The sequence below is a fragment of the Corvus moneduloides genome, chromosome 5 (assembly GCF_009650955.1).
Source record: "Corvus moneduloides isolate bCorMon1 chromosome 5, bCorMon1.pri, whole genome shotgun sequence".
Classification (NCBI taxonomy): domain Eukaryota; kingdom Metazoa; phylum Chordata; class Aves; order Passeriformes; family Corvidae; genus Corvus; species Corvus moneduloides.
In genome coordinates, this window is record NC_045480.1 from 28,484,434 (window position 1) to 28,511,878 (window position 27,445).

At 40.1% G+C, this 27,445-nt stretch overlaps 2 protein-coding genes across 2 annotated transcripts in view; one reads left to right on the plus strand and one right to left on the minus strand.

Moving 5' to 3' along the window:
• Window positions 1-845: 845 nt before the first annotated feature.
• Window positions 846-20,815, minus strand: LONRF1 (LON peptidase N-terminal domain and ring finger 1). The gene is made up of 12 exons (XM_032108295.1): window positions 20,155-20,815; window positions 14,000-14,118; window positions 12,131-12,253; window positions 11,397-11,543; window positions 10,643-10,880; window positions 10,470-10,560; window positions 9,565-9,679; window positions 8,892-9,013; window positions 7,231-7,389; window positions 6,959-7,121; window positions 6,457-6,609; window positions 846-4,908 (listed from the first exon to the last, which is right to left on the minus strand). The coding sequence occupies exons 1-12, from the start codon at window positions 20,750-20,752 to the stop codon at window positions 4,750-4,752; spliced, it is 2,187 nt and encodes a 728-aa protein (XP_031964186.1). The 5' UTR covers window positions 20,753-20,815; the 3' UTR covers window positions 846-4,749.
• Window positions 20,816-20,969: 154 nt separating this feature from the next.
• The window catches only part of TRMT9B (tRNA methyltransferase 9B (putative)), a 119,099-nt gene continuing 112,623 nt past the window's right edge, over window positions 20,970-27,445 (plus strand). The window contains exon 1 of the mRNA XM_032108867.1: window positions 20,970-21,096. The gene's annotated coding sequence lies outside the window, so the exon portion shown is untranslated. The remainder of the gene's footprint in view (window positions 21,097-27,445) is intronic.

The following is a 27,445-nucleotide window of genomic DNA, read 5'->3' on the forward strand; positions in this document are numbered from 1 at the left end:
GATTTCATCCAGCAGGCAGCTGAAGCATCTGGAGAACAGGTCTGATACACTGGCAGGGAAAGAGGATGGGCTGTGGCCCCCGCAAGGAACCCTCAGTTGTAACTGAGTGAGGTCTGATGCAAGAAGGGAAACATGAAAAAGAAGGAAAAAACCAAGGAAAGAAAGAAACATTGCCCCTCCCCTTACAGCACTGCCAGGGAGAAGCTAGTAGCCCACTTTGCCAAGCCCCTCCTATAGCTCTTTATGCTGATAAAAACATTCTGAGCTGACAGACCAGAAAGCTCTTGAGCACAAGGAACCAAAAACACACTCAAATAGATAATATAATTAAGATGCCAAGCTCCAGAGAATTTGTTTGGATTGGAAAGTGACTGTATTTGTCTAAATATGGCACAGCCTCCAGTTTCTCGTTACATCACTTCCCTTTTCTAACACTAAACATCTAAATGGCCAGTTTCATAGCTAGTACAGGTCCATATTCAAAATGCTTTAAAAGTTATTTCCAATATAGGACATCTTTCCAACTTACTTACCAAACAAAACCAAACCCCTCCACTGGAATTGTAGACTTCTTTACCAACTGCTTTCTTTTTAACACTCAAAACATTTTTTCCTAGAGAGCCTGTCACATCCTCATAGGCATTTCTGACTCCAATTTAACTATCCAGAGTGCAATTTTTTTTTTTATCCACACTGTAATTCTGCTATTGGTCTTTGCTCGTAAAAGCAGTTGCAGTCATGAGCATAGAGGAAAGCATAACTTCACAAAAATCAAGACTCAGTGGACTGTTTTGTTTTGGTAAAGGCCTTAGAATATCTTAAATCCTATGATTAAACTTTACAGCTTTAGGTTTTTTGGCTTTTTTAATTGCAGAAAAGCACATAAATGAAAGGATAATAGACAGATTTCAGCATGATACCATGGATACTATCTTCCTTAAACAGAAGTAGTTTCTGGAAAACCTTCTTCCCATTATGAATCCAGTTGTAGATATCCAGGTTTTTACAGTCAAAGTCAGTATTGAAAAAACATCTCAGCCTTGGTGAGGTGCAGGCCAGGGAGATATGGTTTGTCTACTCCTCCTCAGAGTACTCAAAAGACAACCATTCTGGGAACTGTCCTTGCCTCAATGTCAAGTGAGCAGAGCCTGGTACTGTGGGGCTCCCCCATGCTGTTTTCCAGGACTCAGCTGTGCCAGGTAACTCTACCCTGTCTCATTTGTCATTTATGCAAGTGAGCCTAAAGCACAATTTGAGTATCTAGCAGGTATTTAGCCCACCCCACACATACTGATGCAGAGCTCAAAGGAATGGGTTAGATCACTTAAAAAACCAAAAAGATGACACAAGTTCTGTAAGCATTTAGCAGTGTTTGAATCTGGCCTCATCTTTCATGGGGTTCAGAACAAACATCCTTCTATGAATGTTCTAATATCACTTCAAGTTTCTCTCCCATCAACATATCTTACAGTCATCTTTGCACATTTTCCTTAAAGAAACTTAGGGCCAGTAAAAGGCCCACAAAGAAACGATTTACTAGAATGAATGTGACAAATATTTGCCAATTGCCAAAAGAAAAATCAAGTTAGATGGAGAAACATGAAGTTGCCATTTCATACCGAGAAAGCTGAAGTTTCTAAACCTAACATTTGTCAGTGCTCATCCAGTGCAGCAAGCTGTTACAAGAAATGATGTTTGGTAGCAGTAAAAGGCTAGAGGTGAATATTAATCATAAATTAAGAATTTCAGTGAGATCTCTGGCCATAATTTAACAAAACTGGGAAGAGGTCCTTGCCAGAAAGGTTTGAAAAACACACATCACTTCCAGGCAGATATTTCTGAGTATGGTGACTCTATCCCACCATGCTGGAAGTTTATGAGCTCTCTCATATTAACATACACGCACATCTGATTCACTGTATAGCTATTTAAAGATCACTAATCCTTTGAGACACATCTAGTTTTGTTCTCATGCTTACATAAAGAACATTTCTACATCAACTTGTCAATCTTATGACTGAACAAAGAAGGCACAATATCATACATAAGGTGCCCCAACAACACTTGAGAGTAGCTCTTGTTGGCTGGTCCAGGAGTGCTGCCCAGCAAAGGAGACTCCCTTAAATCTGACAGCAAATGAAACGTTGACTATTCTGTTGACTGCTGCTCATCATCAGGCAAGACTAATCATTAATGGTGTTGTACCTTGCCTACAAAGGAAGTGAGTGCCTACAAAGGAATTGAGTGCCTAAAAAGGAAGTCCTCTTTTCCCTTTCGCTCATCTAGATCCCTTGCATTTCATTCAGGCTTAATTACATTGATTTTGAACCTTACTGTAATAATGTAAGGTGATCAAACTTTGTCCTTGGCCAATTGTTCGATAGCTAAAGAAGCCGTGCTGTGTGATGGGGAAGGGGAGGGGAAGAAAATTTAAAAAATAACTGTAAGAATAAGAAAGAACTCCCCAAATTCAAAATACAATGTACAAAGTACAGCATGGTACTCTCTCCAACCTATTTACTGAAAGGGTTTTGCAAACATTCAGTTGAGTTTGTTGTTCTGCCCCACTGTAACTGCACAAAGCAACAAAATCTGGTACACAAAATATTCACTAAAAAAATTCCAATATGAGAAACCTCTTAAAAATCTTTCATCCCCATTCTCCATTTTCTATCATTCCCAAGAGCACCTAGAATAATCACATCCGTGGAATGGTTACTGAAGAGTAGTACTTATAATCAACCTTAATGCAGCATTTGTTAAACACAGTAACTTTGCTTTTCATATTGTTGTTGTTTTTTTTCAATAAAGTTTTGCCTTATATAGTTTATACATTCCAGAAGTAAAACTCCTTTAAGGACAGGACAGTGCAACCCAATTGATACTTGCATTTTTACTGTATTAAAAAGTCATGGGAGCATATAAAGACACTTAAAAGCCACATCTTTCAGCACAGTAGGGAATACTCAATTTCAAACTCAAGCTATTGGCAAGAAGAAAAAAAAAATTACCGCTAGTTTATTTGGGTATTTCAAGCCTGGCTATAGGGACTTTTAACTGCCAAGTTAAAAATATCCTGCCACCTCCATTCTTAAGAAGATCATGGTGATACAAAGATTACATTTCTAAGGTTATAGCATATGGAAGTAGAAAAATAGAGGATTCCCTTTCTTCTTTTATTATGCAAATAAAGCTTTCCAAATATTCATCCAGGATTTTATTCATCCCCTAAAGGGGAAATTTACCCTAGATAGAAACTGACATCACAAGACGATCCAGCAGATTTCAGGCTGCCTGTAATATCTCCAGCCTTGAACTCCAGAAGAGAACGAGGCCAGAGCATCTGACTAGCAAGTCAGTGAAATACCTCACTGCTCTGCAAGCACAGTTTCCTACAACTTCTAAGTTTTGCAAAATGCAAACCTCATATCTGATTTAAACTTAGTTGAAAGAAAAGCAGGACACCAGGAAAAAACTTGTGTGACCAACAGTCAGTCTGGGACAGGTACTACAATCAGAAACAGATTATGTACATAACAGTTACATCATGAAGTGCTCACAACCTTAATGTAGGTTAAACAGCAGCTTCTGGTTTACTTAAGATCCCAAAATAGAAGCACACAGAAAAGGAAAGTGATTTTTAGTTTCTGACGAAGTTAAAAATATTACAAACTTTAAGCTTTTATTGAAAATTAAATATATTAGCAAAAGCAAGATTTAAGAAATATTTTACAAATGATTTACATACAAGAAAGCCAGTATCAGACATATTCACAAATATGCGAACCTTTAATTACAAAAAGTACCTATTGGCAGCATGATGCTAACCCTGCCACTGCAGTGTGCTCTACTATTGATATGAATAAGGCATAGAACTCACATTTGCACCAACTTAAAAGGGTCAAATAAAACTTTAAGCTTTTGAATCCTGGATGCACAATCCCCAACAGACACGCGCACGCACACTGTAAGATTTCTTCTTCTAAGCTCTACAAACTAAGTGTGTGCTCTGGAAGAACAGCCTGAAAAGCCCAGTAGAAATGTAACTGGTACTAGCATTTAGATTTCAGTTTCCCCTAACTTGTACAGGCCTTGGTATGTAAACCATATTCACAGTTTAAGTAGTTTTAGACAGAAGTACCTTTTTTTTTCTGCATTTGTTCCTTAAAGTTGGCTCTCAGTTCAGCATACAGTTCATGTCACCTGTTTTGTGATGCATACATTTACAAGATAACTTAAAAAAATCTGTGCCATATTCATGGTCAAGATAGTTAAACAAGAGTAGTAACATCCAACTGTGACATTCAATACTATATTTCAAATATTTGTGCAAACAGCAAAAGAACAGTTGTATGAGGCAAATATATGTAAAACCTTTATTACCTCCTCAATGTTGTAAACTTGGACTGTCAGCCTTAAGGTCCTGCACTTCCACAGCTTAGAAAAGTCAATTGCTAAAATGATCAAGTCTCAAAAAGGTTCTTTTCTACATAGTGCAAATTTTAATGTAGATAACGTGAAAAACATATCTAGCTGGATTGACTTTGTGCAATTGTCAGTGGTCTTCTCTCGTAGTTGAAGAAAGTGTGCATTCAATGAACCATGTGGTTCAGGAAGCCAGGAGGGTGGAGAGAAAAAACAGCTCCATTACACTTCTCAAACCAGTGCTAGATGTGCAAAGGCAGCAAAAATTCCAGCTGCTACTACAACCAGAACAGAATAACTTTTCAGGAAGACCCAGGCGGTTAGTCACTTGGACTGGTCTCTAGAAAAATATGTGAGTATATGTTGGATTTTTATCAGACGGTCTTTTAAAGACATCATGGAGAGAACTGACAGCTGGTATCTGGGGTCTACTGGGAGAACAGCTAGAAGCCACCAACACCAAGCAGGACCATTGGGCATTGCCTAAAATTAAAACATAAGCTGGTTACCCATAACCAATGTTGTATAATTGACTACCATGAAGACATCAAAAGACAAAGTCATTGATGACCAAGACTACTTTAAAGTAACTACTTTAGATAGTAACCAGAGAATCCCAGATCTATGAGATTAGAAGAGTGCTGAAAGGATCTCTTCTCCTCAACTGAGAAGTCAAAGTACACTTAAACTAAGCTTTATAAAGCAATTATTTTTAAGACAACATAGGAAGCTCATAGGTTCCTTGGGAAAAGATGGCTAAGTACAGGACAGTCACCCTGTAACAAACCTCCCTGATAAAAATCATATCTAATACTTCTCGTGCTGTTCCTAAGGCTTGAATATTCTCAAAGCCTAATGTTTTCATTATAATTACCTTTATTTGATGGACTTTTCTGTCACCTCCCAATTCTGCTCCCTTTCTCATGACCTTCTAGACAGAGCAGGGCTACTTCCTAAGTTTCTTCTAAGCTGTTAAAACATATTCTGTAATTTTATTCCTGTACTTTAATTACCAACAGCAACCATTAGATGTCAGGCCTTGAACTGGACTTAATACTCCTCAGTAGAGGTCCTACCGCTGCAGAGAATATTAAGTACCTCAAATGATTTGCTAAAATACTGGTGGTAGTGGTACCCTCCAGGATGACATTTCTTCACTTGCAGCTCTATCACATAGCTGACACATTTGTGTCCTATTACAAATCTCAGGTACATACCTGAAGTATTGCTGCCCTGCTAATTACTCTGGTTTTGCACATGTATTCCTCTTTCCTAGTATGCTGTTTTAAATCTACTTTTATTAAATTGTCCTAAAATCACTTCTGTCTTCATGCACTGGCCTCTACAGCATCTACAGTCCCCCCAGACAGGTTATGATAGTCTCATAAAAGTATGTGGCAGATGGGTGAGGGACAAGCTCCCCTAAGATCCCAATTCACATATAACTCTGCTTTGAAAACCAATTTTTATGTATTTTTAAGTGTTACTTTCCTACAGCCTCCACTCCCTCAGGATCTCACCTTCACTAATTGTTTATAATAATCATCAATATAGATTGCTGCAGCTTTCTTAAGAAACATTTGTCAAATCCTAGCAGCTGCAGCAGTTTATGGCATTAGCTCAGAAAGGAGGAAAGTGTTATTTGTGATGATCTCTTTGCCAAAGGGCACTGCCTGCATGTGGGAGTTTCAGTTTCTTTCCTGACTTTCACAGGGGAGAAAATAGAGGGCTTTTTCACTTTGAATTCTAGAAGTGTTATACAAACTAACAGTTTAACTGTTACTGGAACTTAAAGTGTTTTCAGTTTACTAGTTTTATTACCACATCAGCATATCATCTTTTCCTGCAGAAACTGCTGATCAGTGACAGAATTGCTTTTTGTTGCTCATTTTAAGAGAAACAAGGTGCAAGCCTTATTACCTTTGAAGCTGGAGAAAAAAGTGGGAGTTGTTCTTTAATATTTCCAGTTATTAATAGGGTTTTTATTTTTAGAAATAAGCATCTAATAATTAATATTAAATTATATCTCACCTGTATATTTTCCTCCCTGTCAGGCATTGGTCCGAAGTGCTGAAGAATTTGAGTGCGAAATTTGTTTCTTAAGTTTTGGAACCAACTGCAGGCCTGACTGTAAACAAAATTGTGAAGCTCTCTCAATTTCTTTAGCTCTTCTTCATCAGCAACCTGTAGGATGAAAATTAAGAAAGCATGATTAGTGATAAAGAAACAATTAAGGTGTTTAAGCTAAAATAAAAAATCACTCAATTTCAACTATATTTAGATACATTTCTTGCATTCTCCTTAACCTTGACTGCTCATGACTGAATGGTAAAGAGGTCTTGTGGTATTTTTAAAGTTACAGCTTCAAACTATTGTTGAAACAAAAACTATAGTTTTCTTATTTGTTTTATAGTAATAAAAAAATTAAGCTAGCTTCTAGGGACCTAAAAATTTGAAAGAGCTTTCCAGAACAAGTCAAGCAAAAATCTTGGTATATTAATACCACTAAGTATTTAGACAGCATTCTGGATACCTTAACATCTTCCAAATATTCAATGTCTGCAGTGCAATAACCATCTTTCATCCCTCTCCGTAAAACTCTAAATCTCTTTCCACCAATTGTATCAACAACAGACCGTCCATCAGGTAGAAAATGAACGTTCCTAATTTGCAGCATGCAACCATAATCTGCAAAACTAGAAAAGAGACCTTGTCAGTAATGCAATTATACACTTCTGAAAAGACGCTTTTTGTAATTAAAAATGCCATAAGAGATGGAAGGTTAGAATTAGGTTGCAAACCTACCCATTTTGAGAATCACTTATGCACATCCCAAACTGTTTAGTTCCAGTTTCCATACTCCTGCGAATCATGAGTCGGTATCTTGGCTCAAATACATGTAGAGGACAAGGCACAGTAGGATATGCCATAGTGCAAACGAACATTGGAACATTCTTGGTCAAGCTTCAAGGGAACATAAAAAGAAATATATGCCTTCAACATCTAAACATTGAGCCATGCCAAGACAATACATTTTTTTCAGTATGTCTGCTATGTTTGATGTCCTAAAGCACTCTTTTCAAAGTCAAAATACGTTGTAGCAACTTCAATGAATGATAAACCCACATACCGATAACAGTGGCTGAATACCTATTTATTGATTTGCATACATACTGGACAGTAAGACTCACAGTTTTCTAGGTAGTGAATATCCAGTCAGTGAATGACTGGCTCTGTTTTGGGGACAGGGGTATCAGCTACTTTTTCATTTTTGCTTTAGTCTGAGCTATAAAAGCAATTAAGCCCTCAGAGACGCAGTTTTCCTGTAACTAAAAAGATGTAGTAGTAACTACATAGTAGCTAGGTCACCATTTAGATTATTTTCAAGGAGGAACTCCAGATCACAAGATGCAACCCAGGGTATAATTTGCACCTTGCACTATGCCTCAGCAGGCGTAACTGAAAAACAAAGTTTTTTTTTTCATTCTGTTTTATCAAGTATGTATAGTTGATAGTAGATACAAACATGTTATCATTAAAACATTACTGGGTATTTAATTTTAATACCTTTCAGACTATAAAAAATTCCATTAAATAAGTTGCATGAGATGTAGTTTAAAATAGTTTTCCAACATTCATATCTACAATACATTATGCTCTATGTATCTGAAGAACTGAGATAAACAACATGTTTACAAAAAATCCCAGGGTTTTTTATTACATCTATCTGTATATGATTAATGTCTATCATGAATTGCTTTGCAAGAAATTCAAGTCTCTGAGACTCTGCAGTGAACTGAAGACAATTTCATTAACAGCAGCAAAGCTAAAACCAAAGCTCCATGACAGTGCATGCAGAAAGACGAATGGAAGGGGAAACATGTTTCATAGAACCATAGAACAGCCTAGGCTGGAAGGGACTTTACACATCATCTGGTTCCAGCCCCTCTGCCATGGGCAGGGACACCTTTCACTAGACCAGGTTACTCAGAGCTTCATCAGTGGCCAAAGGAAGGGCTACAGATGTCATTTATCTGGAATTCTGTAAAGAGCTCCCCCCTCAACATCCTCTCTAAATTGGAGAGAGATGGATTTGATGGGTGGGCTGTCAGATGATAACAAAGGGTTGGATGGTTGCACCCAGAGGGTAGTGGTGAAGAGCTCAGTCTCAGTGATGAGTGGTGTCCCTCAGGGGTCCATACTGGGACCAGCACTGTTTAATGTCTTCACCAATGACATTGACAAAGGCATCGACTGCACCCTCAGCAAATTTGCTGATGACCCCAAGCTGAGTGGTGTGGTTGACACAACTGAAGGATGGGACGATATCCAGAGGGACCTGGACAAGCTTCATTCTCCTTCTTGCACCCATAATATACAATGATTAATGACTATAAAAATAATAAAACATTTCTAAAAAGGATTTCCATACTAATTTCTCAAGTTTTTCAAGACAGGAAGCTTACTTGGAGTGTTCAGCAGTTTCTTCAGCATGAATTCTTTTTCTCTCAAATAATTCATCAGACAAATATTTCATTATTAATTCCTCCAGCAGTTCTGTGATACTGTATTTTCTGCTTGCAAGGTACTGTAAACAATTAAAAAATATATTAGTATTTCTTTTCATGTATTTTAACAAATAGCTTGAGAAAATGCAACTTTAAAAAAAAAATGATCTATGAAATGTGACATAAAACTCATAAAAACGTACAGCTCAGAAGTTTTTGTTTCATTACTTAAAACCTAAAGATACTCTAATATTTGAAAATTAGATTCTCTGTGTAAGTTCTTAGTTTCTGACAACTTGAATGTCTAACTCAGTTTGTATTTCTATGCTTACCAGAGACAGAACTGACTTCCTATGATATACAGCCATACAAATAAGAAAAGTGTAGAGAAATCACAGTTAAAAACTGAATAGTTACCAAAGTTTACAAATATGCACGATTTATTTACACCAGTAAACGGCCAAAGAAACACAAAATCTCTAAGACCCTGAGGTATTGACAAAATTTGTCCCAAGTTTTTCCATTCTAACAGTAATCCATAGCCCAAGCAAATCCAAAATGTTGGCTCCAAGTGAAACAGCCTTAAAATTATACAGTATTTGTATTTGTGAGCTTTACTGAGAAACAATACCTCTTTCAAGCTCTCCTTACAGAGTGGACACTGTGGAGCATGATCTAAACACCGTTCCAAACAACCTTTGCAAAAAGTATGTCCACAAGGGGTTGTTACTGGCTCAAAGAATAGCCTGAAACAAAATTATTAGAAGTTAGATGTCATCGCCAGTGTGTGTTTTTCTAAAAATGTCAGTGATTAACCTCTTGATTTTTTAAGACTAGCTATACTATAACAAAGAAACAATTAATCCCAAGTCTCCTTATTCTGCTTTTCTGATTAAGCTGGACACATTCCAAAACTCTAAGTAACTGAACATTTACCCCAACATACAAAGACTTTGGTCTCCCTCCATAGGAGACTCAGAATACACAAAATTAGGTGACTCTTTGAGAAACTGGGTTGTTTTAACAGCAGTATTACATTTTAATAACATAACTATGAATAGTTGAGTATACACCATATATTTTATGGTATTTATTCTGAAAATCTAGATGGTTCAGTAAGAGTTTTCAAATACATCATCAGCTACATTTAAGTAGACTAACATTCTGAAGCATCTGTGTCTCCCAGACAAATACAAGGTTCGCAGGCTATACTTCTAAGCATTAGCCTTCCCAAAATAATTTTTATTGACTGAAGAACCCCGAACACTTAATCAAAAAAGATCCTGTCCTTTTACGTTTACCAGTTAAAACTGCCAAGTTTAACTAAAAAGGCAACTTGATTAAAATAGTCCAATAGTATATAGTACTACAGCAAGTAACATTTAAATACACATTTAAGTGCAGGGATAGAGAAAAGCTGCAAATTATTGACTGGTATCAGAACTCATAACAACTTACAAGTACCTCAATTTATACATGTAACAGATATACGGCCAAGCATCTGTAACAAATATTGAATTAAGGACAAAATCTTACCTCATACATAGAGAGCACTCAAAATCTGATGCATCAATCAAATCCCCTGGAATTGTTCCAAAAGCCAGTGTCATGTCCCTTTTTGTACTTTCTAAGGAAAAGCAGAACAAAATACTTCAAAGAAAGGCACAAGGCACTAAATACTTTTAATTTCGAAGTAAGTGACTGTTTACCTCCTTGCTTTTTATGTTTGTTTCTTCCATCTTCACATACAACTGTATCCTGTTCTGAAAAGGAAAGCTTTCTTTTTAACAAAGCACCTTTTCCTTGGCCAGAGAGAAGGGGTTCAGAAGACACTCTCTTTAAGCCATCTTCCTTGGCAAGGTCTTTTGTTGAGTTAAGAGCATGGGCAGACTGTGCACGATTTAAGCCTCCACTCACGGGCTCCAGTACATCTGATCCTCCTAAACTCTGTAATAGTAAGATGAACTGAACTGTATTCTAAGAATAACACAAATCTAAGTATGTAAGATGTGACTATGCAAAGATATATAAGCCATACTGATATCCAGTTAGTGGGTACCCATTAGTTAACTAGAGAAATTTCTAAGTCAAGACAGTACTCAAATTTGCTTAGCATTAACAATTCAAAAATCTTCATCTGCTTCAAACAAAACAAGAATTGTATTTCATCAGCTTCAAAAAAAGAAGAAAACTTGTATTTCTCTTTATTTTGAAGTCCTTAATACGAAACTTCAGTACCTTCTAATACTGTATTTATTACTCATTCTAGTTCACTAGAATGAGGAGTTTTAACACTACAAATGAAAAGAAACTACTCCCAAACCACTATTCTTTCCCTCCAACTTAGCTAATTACATAAAATCAGTATTTACACTGGAAAGTAAGTGTGACAAATCAGGGTATCAGTACATCTAATGTTTACACATCAGTCAAAGAGCGAAGTTATTGCAGAGTTTTTGTTACCTGCTGAGGACAAAGCTGTAAATTGCAGTAAGATGCAGTCACCTCAGAACCAAGCATAAGAGGTTTATTTCTAATATGGGGTGAATTCCAAGCAGATTCCTTCAGACTTTCACCTAGCTTCTCTGGTGACAAAACATCACACAGTATCTAGAAAAAACAGCTCAATGTTAATAATGACAAAAAAGGATCTACACATACCTTTGTTATACAACACCATATCAAAAACTAAGAAGGTAATCTACATGAAGTTTTTCTCATGAATAGATCTTTATTCAAGCAGTAAGTGTGATGGTAGAGTTGAGAACAACTAGAAACCTACATACCTCGATTGCTAAAAAATCTTTTCTACTGCAAGTCAAACAGAGTTTGACATTATCAATCCAGTGTTATGCAGTTTTTTCAATGTAAATTTTTATTATCATAGAAAAAACTGTTGTGCTCTGGGCGCAGAGGGTTTCAACTTGGAAAATTTCACTTGCTGCCTGTTTTCCAGTTTTCTACATATTCATTTAGTAACTTCAAAAGCACATGCACTTTTAAACTTGTATGTAAAATGTGTACATTGGGACTAACTCTTCAATGTAGTATGATTTAAGAAATATCCTAAAAGGAATCTGCCACCTGAACATTCTCTGTATGTAATAAAGATTTTTAGATACTCAAGTCTATCATAATGGGGGTTTCATAAAGGAATCAAGTCAGAGATAGGAATCTAGTATCATAAATAAAATTACCTTTTCTACTTCTAGCTTGGCTGGAAGAAAGTCCTCATCAAGGGCTAAGCACTGTAGAAACAGTTGTAAGGCATCACCTACAAAGCCAGAGTCTTGCAGCACTTTTCCTTTCCGGAAGTAGACCTGAGAAACAGATACCATGAAGACATTTGTAGAGAATATGTAGAACTGCAGTATTGATCTTACAAGCATTGCAACAGCGCTAGAATTAGAACCCACCATGACAGAAAGAATATAGCTCTAACAAATTGGAACTGTGTACAGTGTGCGTGATCCATATCCCTTGTCTAACATACATCCACTACAGTGCTTGAAAAGAGTCCTGGGATAGGCTGGTGTTAGTCTTCTTCCAGTTAACTTGTTTTGTCTTATATAAAGGACTAAAACCCTCACTAGTGCTGCATTCACAGCCCTTAATTTCCTTCTTCTGTGAGCCTTTAGAGAGGAAGAAGAGGGACAGGAAGAAGAGGGTCAGGAAATGCAAATTATTACATAACCTCACACAACAGCTTACAGAATACTTTTTTTGCCCTCTCCTTTGTTAAAAGCCTTACGGTTCCAGCCTGCAGGAGAGAGGTGACTACAAAAAAATGACCCACACAACTGTTCATCCCTTACATACCTCTCAACCTGTATTCTTAAAACAAAACAATGCCACTCAGAATTAATTGCTTCTTCCAACTAAATTTTATGCTCGAACACTAAACACCAGTTTGGAAAAAAAAAAAAAATCTGTGTATTGCTTTCCTTGAAAGAAAAAGAGGGAGGAAAGACTACTGGATTATGCTGAACTTACGTGAAAGTAGATGACATTGGAACTGAGACCTTATCTCAACTTTTAAAAGTTGCAGTGGCAGTAATAGAAATAATTAGTTAGATAAACCAACAGTTGTCAAAAAAAAGTTAAATCAACAGTATCTATTTGTATATAGGAATTTGGATAATGGGCCAAAAACTAAACTTAAAAAACAAATAAACAGAAAGAAAAATCCCGAAAAAAGACTCCACCAAACCCCACAGTGCAGTGTCTACAGAACGACTGACAGTGCGAACAGTAGCACCTGTTCAACAAGACTGCGAGATGAGGACACGGATCCTCTGATGATTTGGGCAGTTTCCTTTAAGATGAATTCTGAAGAAGGGAAGTTTGCTAATCCTCCTCTCACAGACAGTTTATTTTCCTACAGAGGTAGGGATTGTTACAGGAGTCCATCCATCAAACCAAGCTCAGTTAAATAAAGTGATGCTTCTTTCCAAACATACAGAAAAAAGTAGACAGTACTAACAACACTGAGAGGTGAAAAGCAGGAGGCTTTTTGAATTTGCAGTAGCCATAGAATTGCTGAACACAGGAGAAACCAAGAAAACTACAGTTATCTCCCTTTGTGTGACAAGATCTTGCTGCTCCTGCTGTGTTCAGAGTTTAGACAGTGCTACAACATGTAGAATTCTGAAGACCACAGACTCCCCAGCTACTCGTACTATTTGCAAAGCTCAGTTCCCACTGAGTTTATTTGGGCTTTTTGAAGATAAACTTTCCAAGCTAAAACAGCAAAGTGCCCCTCCATTAACAAAAATTAACAACTAAACAAAACAAGCCCCAAACCCCAGCTGTTACAGGTTACATCACCATGAACTATTGCAACTTTCATTATATTTGTCAACCAGCTCTAACCTGCCATACTCATCAGCAGACTGTCTCATACAAGTTAACTATTTCAAAGATAACTTTTAGCATTTTGCATGTTTTAAAAAATAACATTTAAAGTAGCTGACTTAGATTTTTAAATTGATGCAAGTATAATTTGGAATTTATTAATTTTACAGACAAACACAATACTGAAAAATGATGCGCTCATACCAACTTACCTCTGGCCAATTTGGCATTTTAGAAATAACAAAATTTAGATCTTCTATGGCTGTTTTATATTCTTGGAGGCCAACATATGACTCAGCTCTGTAAATTCTTAGCATCAAGTCACTGGAATCTGCAGACAGAAATTAGGTAAAATATTTTAAAAATCAGAATTTAGTAATTTTTAATTAGATTTGCTTTCAAAGTGATATGTCATAATCACAATTTTTTGTACAATCCTTCCAAAATTACTGGAGTAGCTTCTCTCTCACTCCCTATTGTTTAGATCAAAAAAATGGCAGTAATTGCTGGTTCATGTCTTGTAAGTTAAGGAAAGAATTTTGGATCCGAATGTATCTTGCAGCAACAAGAAAGTTTATTTTCAACTATTGAACAGAGAGGCTCACAAAGCACTGCTCACTACTGCTGGAGCACAAAAATTGAGGACTAAGTAAACTTTATAGTACATCCAATCAAAACCACAGAAACCTGGGAATTCACCACACTTGTATTAAAAGTCTAAGTATTGCAAATGCTTTCAAACACCCAAGTTTTTGTGCAGACTGCAATTTGTTTTTACAGTGCCTGCCCCTTCTGACTATGACTGTAGATGACACTTCACAGTGGCATACATCTGGGAGCTACCAGAACCACGCTTTATCACTATGTGATAAAAACAGTCAGTCAATTCCAGAAAGCCTTTAGCACCAGCTGGCAGCCCTGTTGTAAGGAGCTGTAGTAGTGGAACTTCTACAGCGGGGAAAAAAGCAGAAAGTGTTCAGTAAGGATGAGTTCTCATGTCTAACATAAAGCATTTTGCTCTTCCAGTACAGCAGCCTATTTAAATAGGAAGGACACTCATCCCCATGCCACTAAAACTACAGTTTTGTAACACAACTAATTACAGTTGCTGCTTGGAAAAAAATGCCAGAACACTGTTTTGCTCTTACTTGTTTTTAAAAATATACCTGGTTTTCACTGAATGAGATAAACTAGTCAAAGGTTCATCTACTGTAAACAGTACTAAAATCAAATATTTTTTCCAAAAAGGCATTCTTGGAAAGCTATCATTTCAATTTAATATTCTTATTTTATTCTAAATGTCTAGTATAAATTCTCATAAATTTCCAGCATTAGCCTGTTCTACAGTTACAAGGCAACCTGGCCAATGTTCCCACAGATTGCAACACACTGCTTTGTATTTAGATTCACAATGTTACATGTAAAAAGATCATAATGGAAAAGAAAGGCTTACGAAAATCAGGGAATAATTCGTTTAGCTGAAACTAAAGTGTCTTCCTGATTTGTCTTTGAGTTGACAGTTTCCCCTCAAATATAAGTATTACCAAAGCTGGTTTGCTTCATTTTCATATTCGATACAATAAAATGTTTGTTTTAACTGAAGTCTGGGAAACTCTCTTTGTCTGAGTCAAACACTAATTCTGCAAGCAGAACAACTCTGAAGCCTGATTTCCTGTGGCTGTGTTTTGTGACTGCTATAGCCTAGCAAGGTGGGAGCTCAGATTAAACTCTTCAGATAGTTTTTCATGTTGTATTTGACTCTTTGGTGTCCAACAGAGTTAGCAGCAAACCAGACTCCTTTGTGCAGAGGCAGCAGTAAGTGCACGTCTTTGTTCTCTGATAAGCTGCCTATTTGTAAAGAATCAGAGGAAGCTCATCTTTTTCAGACTTTCAAGTGCAGAACATGACCTGAGGAACTCTGAGCCTTTTTTCCTAGGGGGGAAAATGAGGGGTAGTTTAAAGATAAAAATGTGAGTTCAAGTCTACAGCAGGCAGACATTTTATCCACGTTTTTCTTCCAAGAGAAATGCATGATTAGAACTGAACTAGTACAAAAAGTTTAGCTGAGACCCCAACTCTGCTGCTGAACATACAAACACTGTCACTGAATGATCAATAGATATAACAAACCAGATCTGAATATTCGGAAGACCAAAGGTAGATGATTACTGGTGGTGTCCCTCAAGGCTAAGTATTAGAGCCAATGCTTTTAATATCTTCATGCATGATCTGGACAAGGGCATTGAGTGCACTTAAGTTCACAAATGACAGCAAGTTGGGTGGGAGTATTGATTTTCTGGAAGGCAGGAAGCCTCTGCAGGGGGATCAATGGGCCAAGGCTACCGGTATGAGGTCGAGCAAGGCCAAGCGCGGGAACTGCACTTTGGTCACAGCAACCCCCTGCAGTGCTACAGGCTGGGGGAAAAGTGTCTGGAAAGCTGCCCAGTGGCAGAAGACTTGGGAATGCTGGTCAACAGCAGCTGAACATGAGCCAGTGTGTGCCCAGGTGGCCAACAAGGCCAAAGACATCCTGGCCTGGATCAGCAGTAGTGCAGCCAGGAGGACCAGGACAATGATCATCCCCCCTGTACTTTGCACTGGTGAGGCCATGCCTTGAATACTATGTCCAGTTTTGGGCCCCTCACGACAAGACATTGAGGTGCTTGAGGGAGTCCAGGGAAGGGCAATGGAGCTGGTGAAGGGTTTGGAGCACAAGTTTGACGAGGGTGAGTTTAGCCTGGAGAAAAAAAAGTCTCAAGGGGGACCTTATCACTCTCTACCACTGCCTGAAAGGAGGTTGTAGACAGGTGGGGGTTGGCTGTCTCTTCTCCCACGTAATAAGCAACAAAATTAGAGGAAATGGTGTCAAGGGAGGTTTAGTATGGGTATCAGGAAAAAGTTTTTCACCAAAAGGGTTGTCAAGCATGGGAACAGACTGTCCAGAGCAGTGGTGGAATCACCATCCCTGGAGGGATTTAAAAGATATGTAGATATTAAGGACATGGTCTAGTGATAGACTCAGCAGTGCTGGACTAATGGTTGGACTTAATGATCTGAGAGCTCTTTTCCAGCCTAAACAATTCTGTTTCTAAATTTATATATCCAATTTTTTAGACCACAATTCTATTTCTAGGCTTTGTTACCATGAAAAAAACAAATCTGCAATGTTTCAGTATATATTTTAATGTTTCTCAGCTAAAGACAGGATGCAAGCTAATTCTGCATCTTTGGACCAAAGACTAAAGAGAGCAGAAACACAATTTGTTCTTGAAGTTTCAATTTCAGCAATAATATATTGTAAATACATATATCACTCACTTCTAACATCTCAATGACAAATGATTTTAATAAAAAAAGGCACCAAGTACTTGCAGCATAGAGCTGTGTGTATCAGTTTTATTATTACATTAGTAAGAAAGTATACAAAGGTGTACACACAAAATCCCATTCAATACGTATTCTTGAGTTGTATATTACTTCCAAAGCATCTCCTCTTACTGTCAGTATAAACATACCAATAAATTGACTACCTCTGATCTGATCCTGCATGCTTTTTCCATGGTTCTTACTATACCAAATTCTTCAAAATAAAAGACATGCACACCAAAAACACTATGTAGAAATACTTTAGGACACAGTATTTATTAACACAGAACTACAGGGTCACCCTAATAACCAGAGTTGGAACACACAACCCATAAGAAGGTGCCGAGAGAGAACTGGGCTTGTTTAGCAGAAAACAATTCCTGAAGGCATTGGGAGAACACAACAGCTTTTCAGAATTCAAAAGTGGGTTGCCTGGAAGACTGTTTACTGAAGTACACAGTGAAAAACCTAGAAAGACAATGATTATAAACTAAAACAAGGGCAGTCAAGACTTGAAGTAAGGAGAAGATTTTTCACTGTGAGGATAATTGACCTTTAAGCGGGTTGTCCAGAGAGGCTGTGGAATCTTCAGCCTGTAGGTTTTCATGAACAAGCTGTACAAACCCTTAAGCAAACTGCTCAGATCTCAGTATTTGTTCTGCTTTAAACAGGAGACTGATTGCTCAACAGCTCTCCTGAGGCCCACTCCAGCAGGAATGAGTGAGATTCAGACCAAACTCAACCCATCAGTGGTGTGTTTCAGGACACTTGACTAAAGGCAAGCTGCACTCGTATTTTAAATCAACAGACATCCTTTAACTAAACTATTCAATTCCTGCAATGAATATATTAACTATAAGAATGTTAACATTCCTTATGGTTTTTCAAAGTCACTTTTGCACCATGGCAAATATGAGTCTTTCAAATGTTTCAGAAATGTAGGAAAGTTATGAAAAGATGCCACTTGAGAGCATCAATGCCTTATTTAGGACATCAGATGTATGTTTATCACAACTTTTAAACTATGTGCATTAAAAAGAAACAGATGAAGCAGCAGTAAGGAAGTGCTGAAGCAGAACATGAATGATTTTAAACATTAATACATTTCTTATGCTACAGCTTTTCCATCTCTAAGTGTCTTCAAAATCCATGTTCTGGAGGAAGATGGCAAGTATACCGGCAGCTCTTGATTCGTTATCTAGTGGCCTGGAATCACCTTCAATTCGTAGTTGTGAATCCACAGCTATAAATTCACATTTAATGTACATCTGCACTCTGACTCATTAAGTTCTTCAGTATCTTTACCAGAACATGTGGCATGTTGATAATTCTCAGGACTGGCAACACAGGAAAGAACTGTACAAGGAACCTTAAACTGAGCTTCGAGCACTTAGTTCTAGCACATGTACTGCATTTGAATAATCAAATTTTGAATAAGCATCACAGCTGGTAAGTATTCTCGAATTTTAAACCCATTTTGAAGCCAAAATGGAAGATGTAGATTCACATAAAAAAGAACCAAAATTATTTCCCAATAAATATCTAAATAATATCCCTAAATCCATAAAAGAAAGATTAACAAAAACTGTGTAATTAATTTACTCTTATTCTTTCAAAGCAGTCTTGAAACATGAAACAGGAGCCCTGTAAACATTTGTGATCAGTACTGGATTCATCAGTTATACCCTGAAAGCTACTGAGATTTCTTTGTGACCTGTATGAGTCAATGCCGTACTACAGGAAGAAGTCTGCATCTTATAGTTTCAAGATCTAAAATCCATCCTATATCCTACACTTTGAAAATAAAGTGGAAAATAAAGTAGAATTGATAGCTAAAACTGAACCCCTTAAAATTAGGTTGCCAAAAAGCATGTAAAATAGATCTTTGATTTAATCCCACCTACATTGAGAACAGTTTATTCTGGAACTAGACCTAATGTATCTCCCCAGAACAGATTGGAAGGATTAGACTTATACAAGCTTTTGGATTTTTTCCTCCACTGAAGACAATTGTATAAACGTAATACACTTAATCTGCAAAAATATTAATTCCTAAATTACTGAACAGAAAAAAAAAATCCTGGTATAAACCATAACAGAACCTCCCATGCCACCAGGTGTTAAAATCCATAGTCAAATTAAAACAACAAAGGAATCTGTCATTGGATCCATTTAGGTATATCAATCATACAAATTTGACTCCCTCTACAAAGAGTAAACTTTGAAAAACTGAGTGTATCGTAAGAGGCCATGGCATCAGCCAGACACACATATTGCGACGGATACAGGATAGCCTAAAAGCGTGCCTCTACCTCCCCTCTTTGCACCCTGTCCAACACTATATAAAACTCCAACCACACCCACCTATGATGTCACTGCCATTACACAACCTGTCCCCCTCCGTGCCTGTCTGCTTATGCAACTGGGCCCGGCGTGCTGGGAATTGTCTTGGTGACACTTAAGACTGAAAATAGGTCTCTCTCTCAGGAAACAAGGTTAAATACGCCAACGTAATTTCTCTTTGCCCGCGCACTGCGATTACCAAACACAAAACGAAGCAGAGCCCACAAACTCCTCCGTAAACAAGTCCCACAGAAGCGTGCTGGGGGAGACACGACGGAGCCCGTGTGGGACGCTCCCCCACACCTCTGAAGTAAGCAGAAGCAAGTGTGCCCCACTCCCAGGCTGGGCGCGCGACCAAGGGCCGGGCAGCTGCACGTCCCCTCCACTCCGCTCTCCCAATGGAGCGGTTCCTCGAATCCCTTCAAACTCGAGAAAACTTCGGACGCTCTTCACCAGCCCGTGTCGGTCGCTGACGGTTCCGCACCAGGAGATAAGGACACATCCACCTACTCCACCACACCCCCAGTCCCCCGAGCCCGCCGTCCTGGCTTACTAGCCCGTCCCGGTCCCGCTGGGACACGGGCGGCAGCGGCGGGGACCGCGCGGCTCCGGCGGGCGGCACGGGCGGAGGAAGGGAGCGCGCTCCCCCCAGCCTTACCTGCTCGCACAGCCTGGTTGACGGCGCCCAGCGCCTCTCGGAAGCGGCCCTGGGCCAGGAGCTCCTCCAGCCGGGTCCCGGCCCTCGCCCTCTCGCACTCGCCCGGGAACCACTTCTCCGCCAGCCGGTTGAGGACGACGCTGGTGCGCAGCGGGGCCGCGGCCGTGCTGGTGCCCCCCGCCGGCAGCAGCCAGTCCCGGCAGCGGCGGCAGCGGGCCCGCAGCTCCCTGCGGAGGCAGCGGCGGCAGTAGGTGTGCCCGCACGGGACGGTCACCGGCTCGCCCAGGAACCTCCTGCAGCCGCAGCAGCGCAGCGGCCCCTCGGCCCCGCGCTCCCGGGCCCGGCCCGGCCCCTGCCGCAGGCGGTAGTTCAGCACCAGGCAGTCCACGAGGGTCCCGAGGCGCTGGGCTCCGCCGAGGGGGCCGAGGCACAGCGACGCCAGGGACGCGCCCACCGCTTCCTTCAGTCGGCTTGCGGGCACCAGCCGCGCCAGCAGCAGCTCCCGCTCTTCGTCCGCCCCCTCACCAGGGCCCCCACTGCCGCCTGGCTCCGGCGGCAGCTCCGAGCCCACGGCGCCGGCGGGAGAGGACGCTGCCATCGGCTGCGCGGCTGCGGCGAAGGGGGTGTGGCGCTCCCGCTCCGGACGCCGGGATCGGCTCCGGGCTTGGCGCGGGCGGGGGGCGGGAGGAGGCGGGGGGAGGTTACAAAACACCGCTCCACGCTCGCGCCGCCAACGGCGCGGCGTCACGTGGGGGGCATGGGGCGGGACGGGGCGGGCCCGTGCGGGAACGCCCGGCCAGAGGGGCGTCGGTCCCCCGGAACCCCCCGCAGCCTGCCCGGCGCTGGGGACGGGGAAGCGCCCCGGCCGGGCCGAGGGTGGCTGGTCGGGGAAGAGGGACAGCCCTACGGGCTCCGGGTTGACTCCTGGGAGCGGCTGCCGTGGTGAGGGTCGGGCGTTAGCAGGGCTGGTGGGGAGGCAGAGATAGAGGGATGGAGCCGCCGGCGCGGGGAGAGGGTTCTCCAGCGGGGAACGGGGATCTGTAGCTGCCGTGGTCCCGGAGGCATCACTCGACGGGTGCCTGCCGCCTTCCCTTGCGGCTGCTACCCGCACTTGTCTTGGGCCGCTTCGGCTGGCCCCTTTTCCTTCTGTATTAATCTTTTAATGGAGGACACAATAAGATAAAAGTTACAAGGTTAAGGAAAAGCTCTTTGTCCTTAGGGTTTGTTTCCCCCCTTCTCTTCCCGAGTGTTCCCAGCCCTCGCAGGACGGGTCGGACGCGCTCGCTGCGCGCCCGCCGTGCCGTCACAGCCCAGCGGGCAGCGAGCCGCGCTCCCCGCCGCTCTGAACACAGGCGAGCTCTGCGAGCAAGCACCTGATCTGTTTTGCCTAAAGTAGTCACAGTGGAGACATGCTTAGGCTTTCCAGGTGTATGCCAGCCTCTAATGAAAGCTTGAAGCCTATTGCATAAGTGCTATGTATTTGTCATTGTTACAATGCCTTTTTTTTTTTCCTTATGTTAGAAGGCTGTCGTAAATCTAGACGTTTCAGATAAATGTAGCAGTACCTTTAAAACCTTCCAAGCAAAGCTTGCACATCAGGAAAATTAATAAATGGCCTTACGAAAGGAACAAAGCTATATTTATCCTCAGCTGTATTCCGTGTATGGCAGCCTGGAGTGTGATGCTAAAGGTTATTAAGAGAGCTATGGGCACGGATGGCATGACTGGAAAGAACCAGCTACATCTGGATTTATGTCCAGGTGTTTTCTGTGAAATCAACAACTCTAAGCTGCATCCTTTGCCTCCACAGTGTCTTTCAAGTTCCTAAAGTCAAAGAAAAACGATGTTATGGTAATTGAAGTGTGACAGGACCATGGGTATATTTTAAACATGGATAGGAAAGATAGTCTGTTACAGTAATTAATTAAAAATTGAGTGAGCTAAGAAATGACAGTCTAAGGATCAAAGTAAAATCTGTAGTGTGAGCTTGATTCATCGTGGGATGTTGTAAATTGCTTTGGTTTATTATGAATGGTTTTAATGGATTAAGGATTCTGGTGTGGTCGTGTCAAGCATGAGCTGACCCCTCACAAAGTATTGGACTTAGCCAATTTGGACACAAGTAAAACTTTGAAAGAAGTACTGTTAAAGAGAGCAGTAGTTTATTTTGCACTTCAGATTAGAATACTCATGGAAATACAGAAATAAAATAAAACACGACAAAGCCCAGGGGCTTGTGGGATTGGAATTAGGATAGTAAGGCTGTCCTCCGATGGAACAATTTGAAACAGTAGATATGAAAACTTGTTTCCACTATTCCCACTTCCAATGATTCCTATAAAAGTTCATACATTAATGTTTATACTAATGATTCAAGCAGTCATGAGTGCAATCAATGCAGTCAGCCATTTTTCATAATTTCCAGTGTAAAGGAACAAAATACTCATGGCTTTGCCAGCCTTAGGGTCTTGGAGCAGAAGAGTTGAGGTTTTTCCCATCATCTTTCTCTTCAAAACTGAAACAGTGAAAGAAGGGATTTGGAGTAGGATGGATGAATAGAGGGGTAGGGAGCCTGACATTTTATATTGCTCCCACCAGTTGTAGAAATGTCTGGAATCTGGGAGATTATTTGCAATAAATCTAGACTATATATTCACCTCGTCCTTATTCTCTAGACATTATTTTTTATCCTTCTTGGAAATAGTCCTGAGCCTAGTTGGACCTTGGTATTACCCAGTGTTGACATTCTTGTATCTTTGAACTACTGTTGATTCTTTGAGCTTTGGTTTTGGTGTATTATTTCACCTTTGGCGTATTTAACTAAACAAGAAAAATACCCTGAATTTTCAAGTTTTTCACTCTGTTACCATCAGGATGTGATAGTTATGTAAGAGAGGAAAAAAAGACATTTTCAAGATTAGATAACACACAGCTCCACCACCACTCTATTAAAATAGCACGCTCAAAAAATATTTTTTTTTCTCCCGCTTGTAGGGTCAGATAAATGATATTTTAAAATAACAAAGCTTTGCCATTGCACAGTTCATGTGGGCCATTCTAGGAAAGACTTCAGGGACTGTCGTTTCCTTTTCTGCTGTAGAGCAATATTGCACTGCTGGTTAATGGAAGTTGGTTGTTCTCATTCAGAAAGGTACCTGCAAAGCACTGTGCCTTCAGTACAGTGAGCTAGAAGTAATTCCTTTCTTATGCTTTTTAAGGTATTGATTGGATGTTTTTCCAAGCAATTCCTTGTATAATGTGTAACCCAATTGGACATGAGATGACAATAAAACAGTGGTTTCAGTTGTATTTGACCCCACTGTAGGTAAATTAAGCACAATGATTCTGATTTAAGGTCTTCAGAAATCAACAGCAGTATAAACAAAGTAAAGCAAGACCAACTCAGGCTAAGGGAACAGGCAGTGGACCTAAAAATTAATACCTACATACTGGAAATCTGGAGCCAAGCCCCATTTTTACAGGTCCTTGGCATCTATCCCAAGAAAAAGTAGTCAACTCAAAGGACGTAGTTGTATTCTAAGAGAAGTAATGGCTTTCTGGCTGTATATCCTCTTTTTCTTTGAAGGATATGCCAGTTACCCAGCTATTGTAACTTTTTGCAAAGATATGTTTAGCAAAGGCAAAATAAAATGAATTGGAGAAAGATTAGATTAGGCAAATAAGAGTCATACTTAAAAAAAGAAAAGCATAATATTCCTGAAAACTATTCATTCTACCAAGAAACTCTTAAATATCTTTTCTTCTAGAGGAAAAAAAAACCCAACCAAAAAAGGAAATATCAAGCCATATTTAAAATTCTGGAATGGTTTTTGAATCTTAGATGATTATATTTGAGTTCCTTCAACCCTGGATAAGAAGTAATGCTCAGAACCAACTTGGGTTTCTTTTGTTTTAGTTATTCTTTGTTGTTTAGTAGACTTTTGGGGCTTTGGTGAGATAGTTCTGGCAGAGATCTTTTTAAATGGAAAAGTACTCAGCATCACTGCAGTAAAACAGACACTAATCCTTGTTTGTGCAATGCGGTGGTGGGCAGAAGTTGGTTTTGAGTAATTTTTTTTTAGTTACGAGTGGTCACAAAGCTGCATTTGCAGCTTGGTCTCAAAAGTTAGTTAAGATGAGCTGAACAGGGCTAGACTGTCAGCAATAGTGTGGCCAGCAGGACCAGGGCAGTGACTTTCCCCCTGTACTCGGCACTGGTAAGGCCACACCTCAAGTCCTATGTCCAGTTCTGGGCCCCTCAGTACAAGAAGCACATTGAGGTGTTGGAGCAAGTCCAGAGAAGGACAGCAGAGCTGGTGAAGGGCCTGGAACGTAAGTCCTATGAGGAGCAGCTGAAGGTACTAGAGTTCATCCCAAAGACTAGTCTTTCCAAAACAAAAATAATTTTAAATAAGCAAGATTTATTTAAGATTTTTTCTTTTGGCAAAGGCAAGAATTTTAGCATTTTTATGAAATGTATTTAATGCAATGACTTCTGCAGCGCAAAACCAGTTTTCAGCTGTCTAAATAAATCACTAATTAACAGTCAAGTGCTCGTTGGGATTTCCCTTCAGTTCAACATGAAATCTGAATTCTGCTTCATGGCATAACAATGTGGCAATTGCCAGTGGATAAGGGAAAGACTGTGGATCTGGTCTGCCTAGTCTTTAGTAAAGCCTTTGACACTGTTTCCCACAGCATTGTTCTGGTGACACTGCTGCTCATGGCTTGGACAGGTGCACTGTTCCTTGGGTGAAAAACTGTCTGCGTGGCCGGGCCCAGAGAGTGGTGGTGAATGGAGTGACATCCACTTGGCAGCCAGTCCCTAGTGGGGTTCCCCAGGGCTCAGTACTGGGACAAGTTTGGTTTTGTATCTTGATCAGTGCTCTGGGGGGAGGGGTTGGTCTCTTCTCCAAGAAACAAGCAATAGCATGAGAAAATGGCCTCAAGGTGCCCGAGAGGAGGTATAAATTGGCTATAAGGAAAACGTTCTTCACTGAAAGGGTGGTTAAGCATTGGAACAGGCTTCCCTGGGCAGTGGTGGAGTCACCATCCCTGGAGGGATCTAAAAGACATGTAAATGTACCAGTTAGGGACGTGGTTTAGTCGTGGCCTTGGCAGTGCTGGGTTAACAGTTGGACTTGATCTCAAAAGTCTTTTCCAACTTAAATGATTCTCTGGTTCTATGTCCTCATCTTTGGTTCAATTACAGTTTTGGAGGTATCTGCCCACTTTGTCAAGAGAGCCCTGAGGAGCTCGCTCCTACTGGGTGATTTTGGACTTGGGGTAATGATGCCCAGAACCCAGGAGATGCTGGTCCCCCATTCCTCCTTCCCAGTTACCTTTTTTACCTGCTAGAATGCTAGTTTGCCTGTGGTGCTGGGAAGTCTCTGGTCATCTCCAAAACCAACTGTTTTCAGTCTTAACATATCGATGTTACGGACTGATGGGTTTTTTTCTCCAACCAGAAACTACTTGTTTTCAGTAGATTCAATGACACTTGAGATTTGTCTGAATGAGATTCTCTCACTTTGATGATGATGATAGCCGCACTTGTCTTAAAAATATGGATGGCAAAGGTATGACCTCTGGGGTTAAAGGTGGAATGTATAAAGGGAATGAAAGTTTAGAACAGATTTTATTTTAAGATATAGAAAAATCTCAGCTAGGGGAGGCTGAGCTGACTAAGTTTCCAAATGTGGCAGAACTGACAGCCATGGCCATCAGATGTTCAAAAATCTGGGACACTGGCTATAGATCAGCAAGCACAGTATTGCTTACGAGAAGGAAGAAAAAGGAATTCACCAAGTATAGACAATTAAGCTGACCTCAATAGTAGGTTAGGTACGTAGAACACATTTTCAAGTTAAAAACTAATAAGAGGCATGAAGCTAACATGAATACCATAACCCTTGAATTTACCTAAGATAGACTAAAGCCAACCTAACTCAGTCTGCTTTTGTTCTTGTAATGGAAATTACATTCTGCACACAGGCAGTGCTCAGGCCCTTGTCTCTTTGGACTTGAATAAAGCAGATTATATAATGAGCCACATGGAGAATTTTTACAGAGTAAAATGGAATTGCTAAAAAGTTGTCAGGTTCTAAAGATCCTGTTAAAAGGCCTATGGAAATGGATCATGAGATTGGAAGAGCTTCCTGTCTGGAAACACACTTCATATGCATTTTTTGAGGATCAGCTTTGGTACTAATTTTACTTGATATTTTCATCAGTGACCCTGGCACAAAAAATCAGGAAATCGATCTTTTGGTTTGGCAGCAAGTAAGAAAGTGCTGTCTATAAACTGAGGAGAAAAATGTCAGACACAAAGAAACTGACCTGCGTGACTACTGGGATAGTAGAAATGGAAAAATTGTAGTCATGCAAGTGTCAAACCATGTACATCTATTGAGAAAAATTATTGCTAGATCCTGAGAGTTTATTAATGGGAAATGAAAGAAGATGAGAGAGAACAGGAAGCTCTAAAAACCTGATATAAACATAGATTTTTTTTTTTTTTTTTTTTTTACTGTTGAGATAAGGAATTATTCGTTGTGCTGTACGTGACTGGTGAACAGTCAGTAAACACACAACACACAGTTCTGGTGAGGTTATTTGCAAAAAAAGAGGAAGCAAAACTGTAACTGAAGGGAGAAAAGGGTAATTTGGAACAGATTTACCATACAACAAGAATTGGAGAAATGCTTGCTCCTCCACTGCCTTACAAAAATGAGGATGGAGAGGCGACATGATTGCCCTATGTAAGTGATCTATGAGGACAGATAACAAGTGACACATAAGAAAAAAGATGAAGTAAATGACTAAAATAAATTTAGATTTAGGAGAATACTGAGAATATGAAGTGAGATTATGGGATGGTTTCTGAGAACCAGGGGGAGGATTTACACACTGTCAAACAGTGCTTGTTAATGCCAGGACAGGGATTACCTGACATGCTAGGCTGTTACAGCAAGGGACTGGATTCAGTCTGAAGCACAGAAGACAGTTAATCAGTAGGAAACAAGCTGGTAAATAGAAGAATAATTGACAAACTGCTACCTAAACTTTTCAATTATCGAGTTCACCCCTTAGGCTCAGTTGTTGTTACACAGTGAATGGTTCAGGTGTCTCATCTCAGCAAGGCGATGAAGGAACTGTTGCATAGTCATGAGGACCACAGTCAAAATGTCCCCCAGGCCCTTGGAAAAAGTACAAACTCACTTAGGGAAGGAGACTTTAGAGAAGAGTGGGGGAAGGAGAAGGAACCTCTTTTGTTGAAAGACAGCAGGAA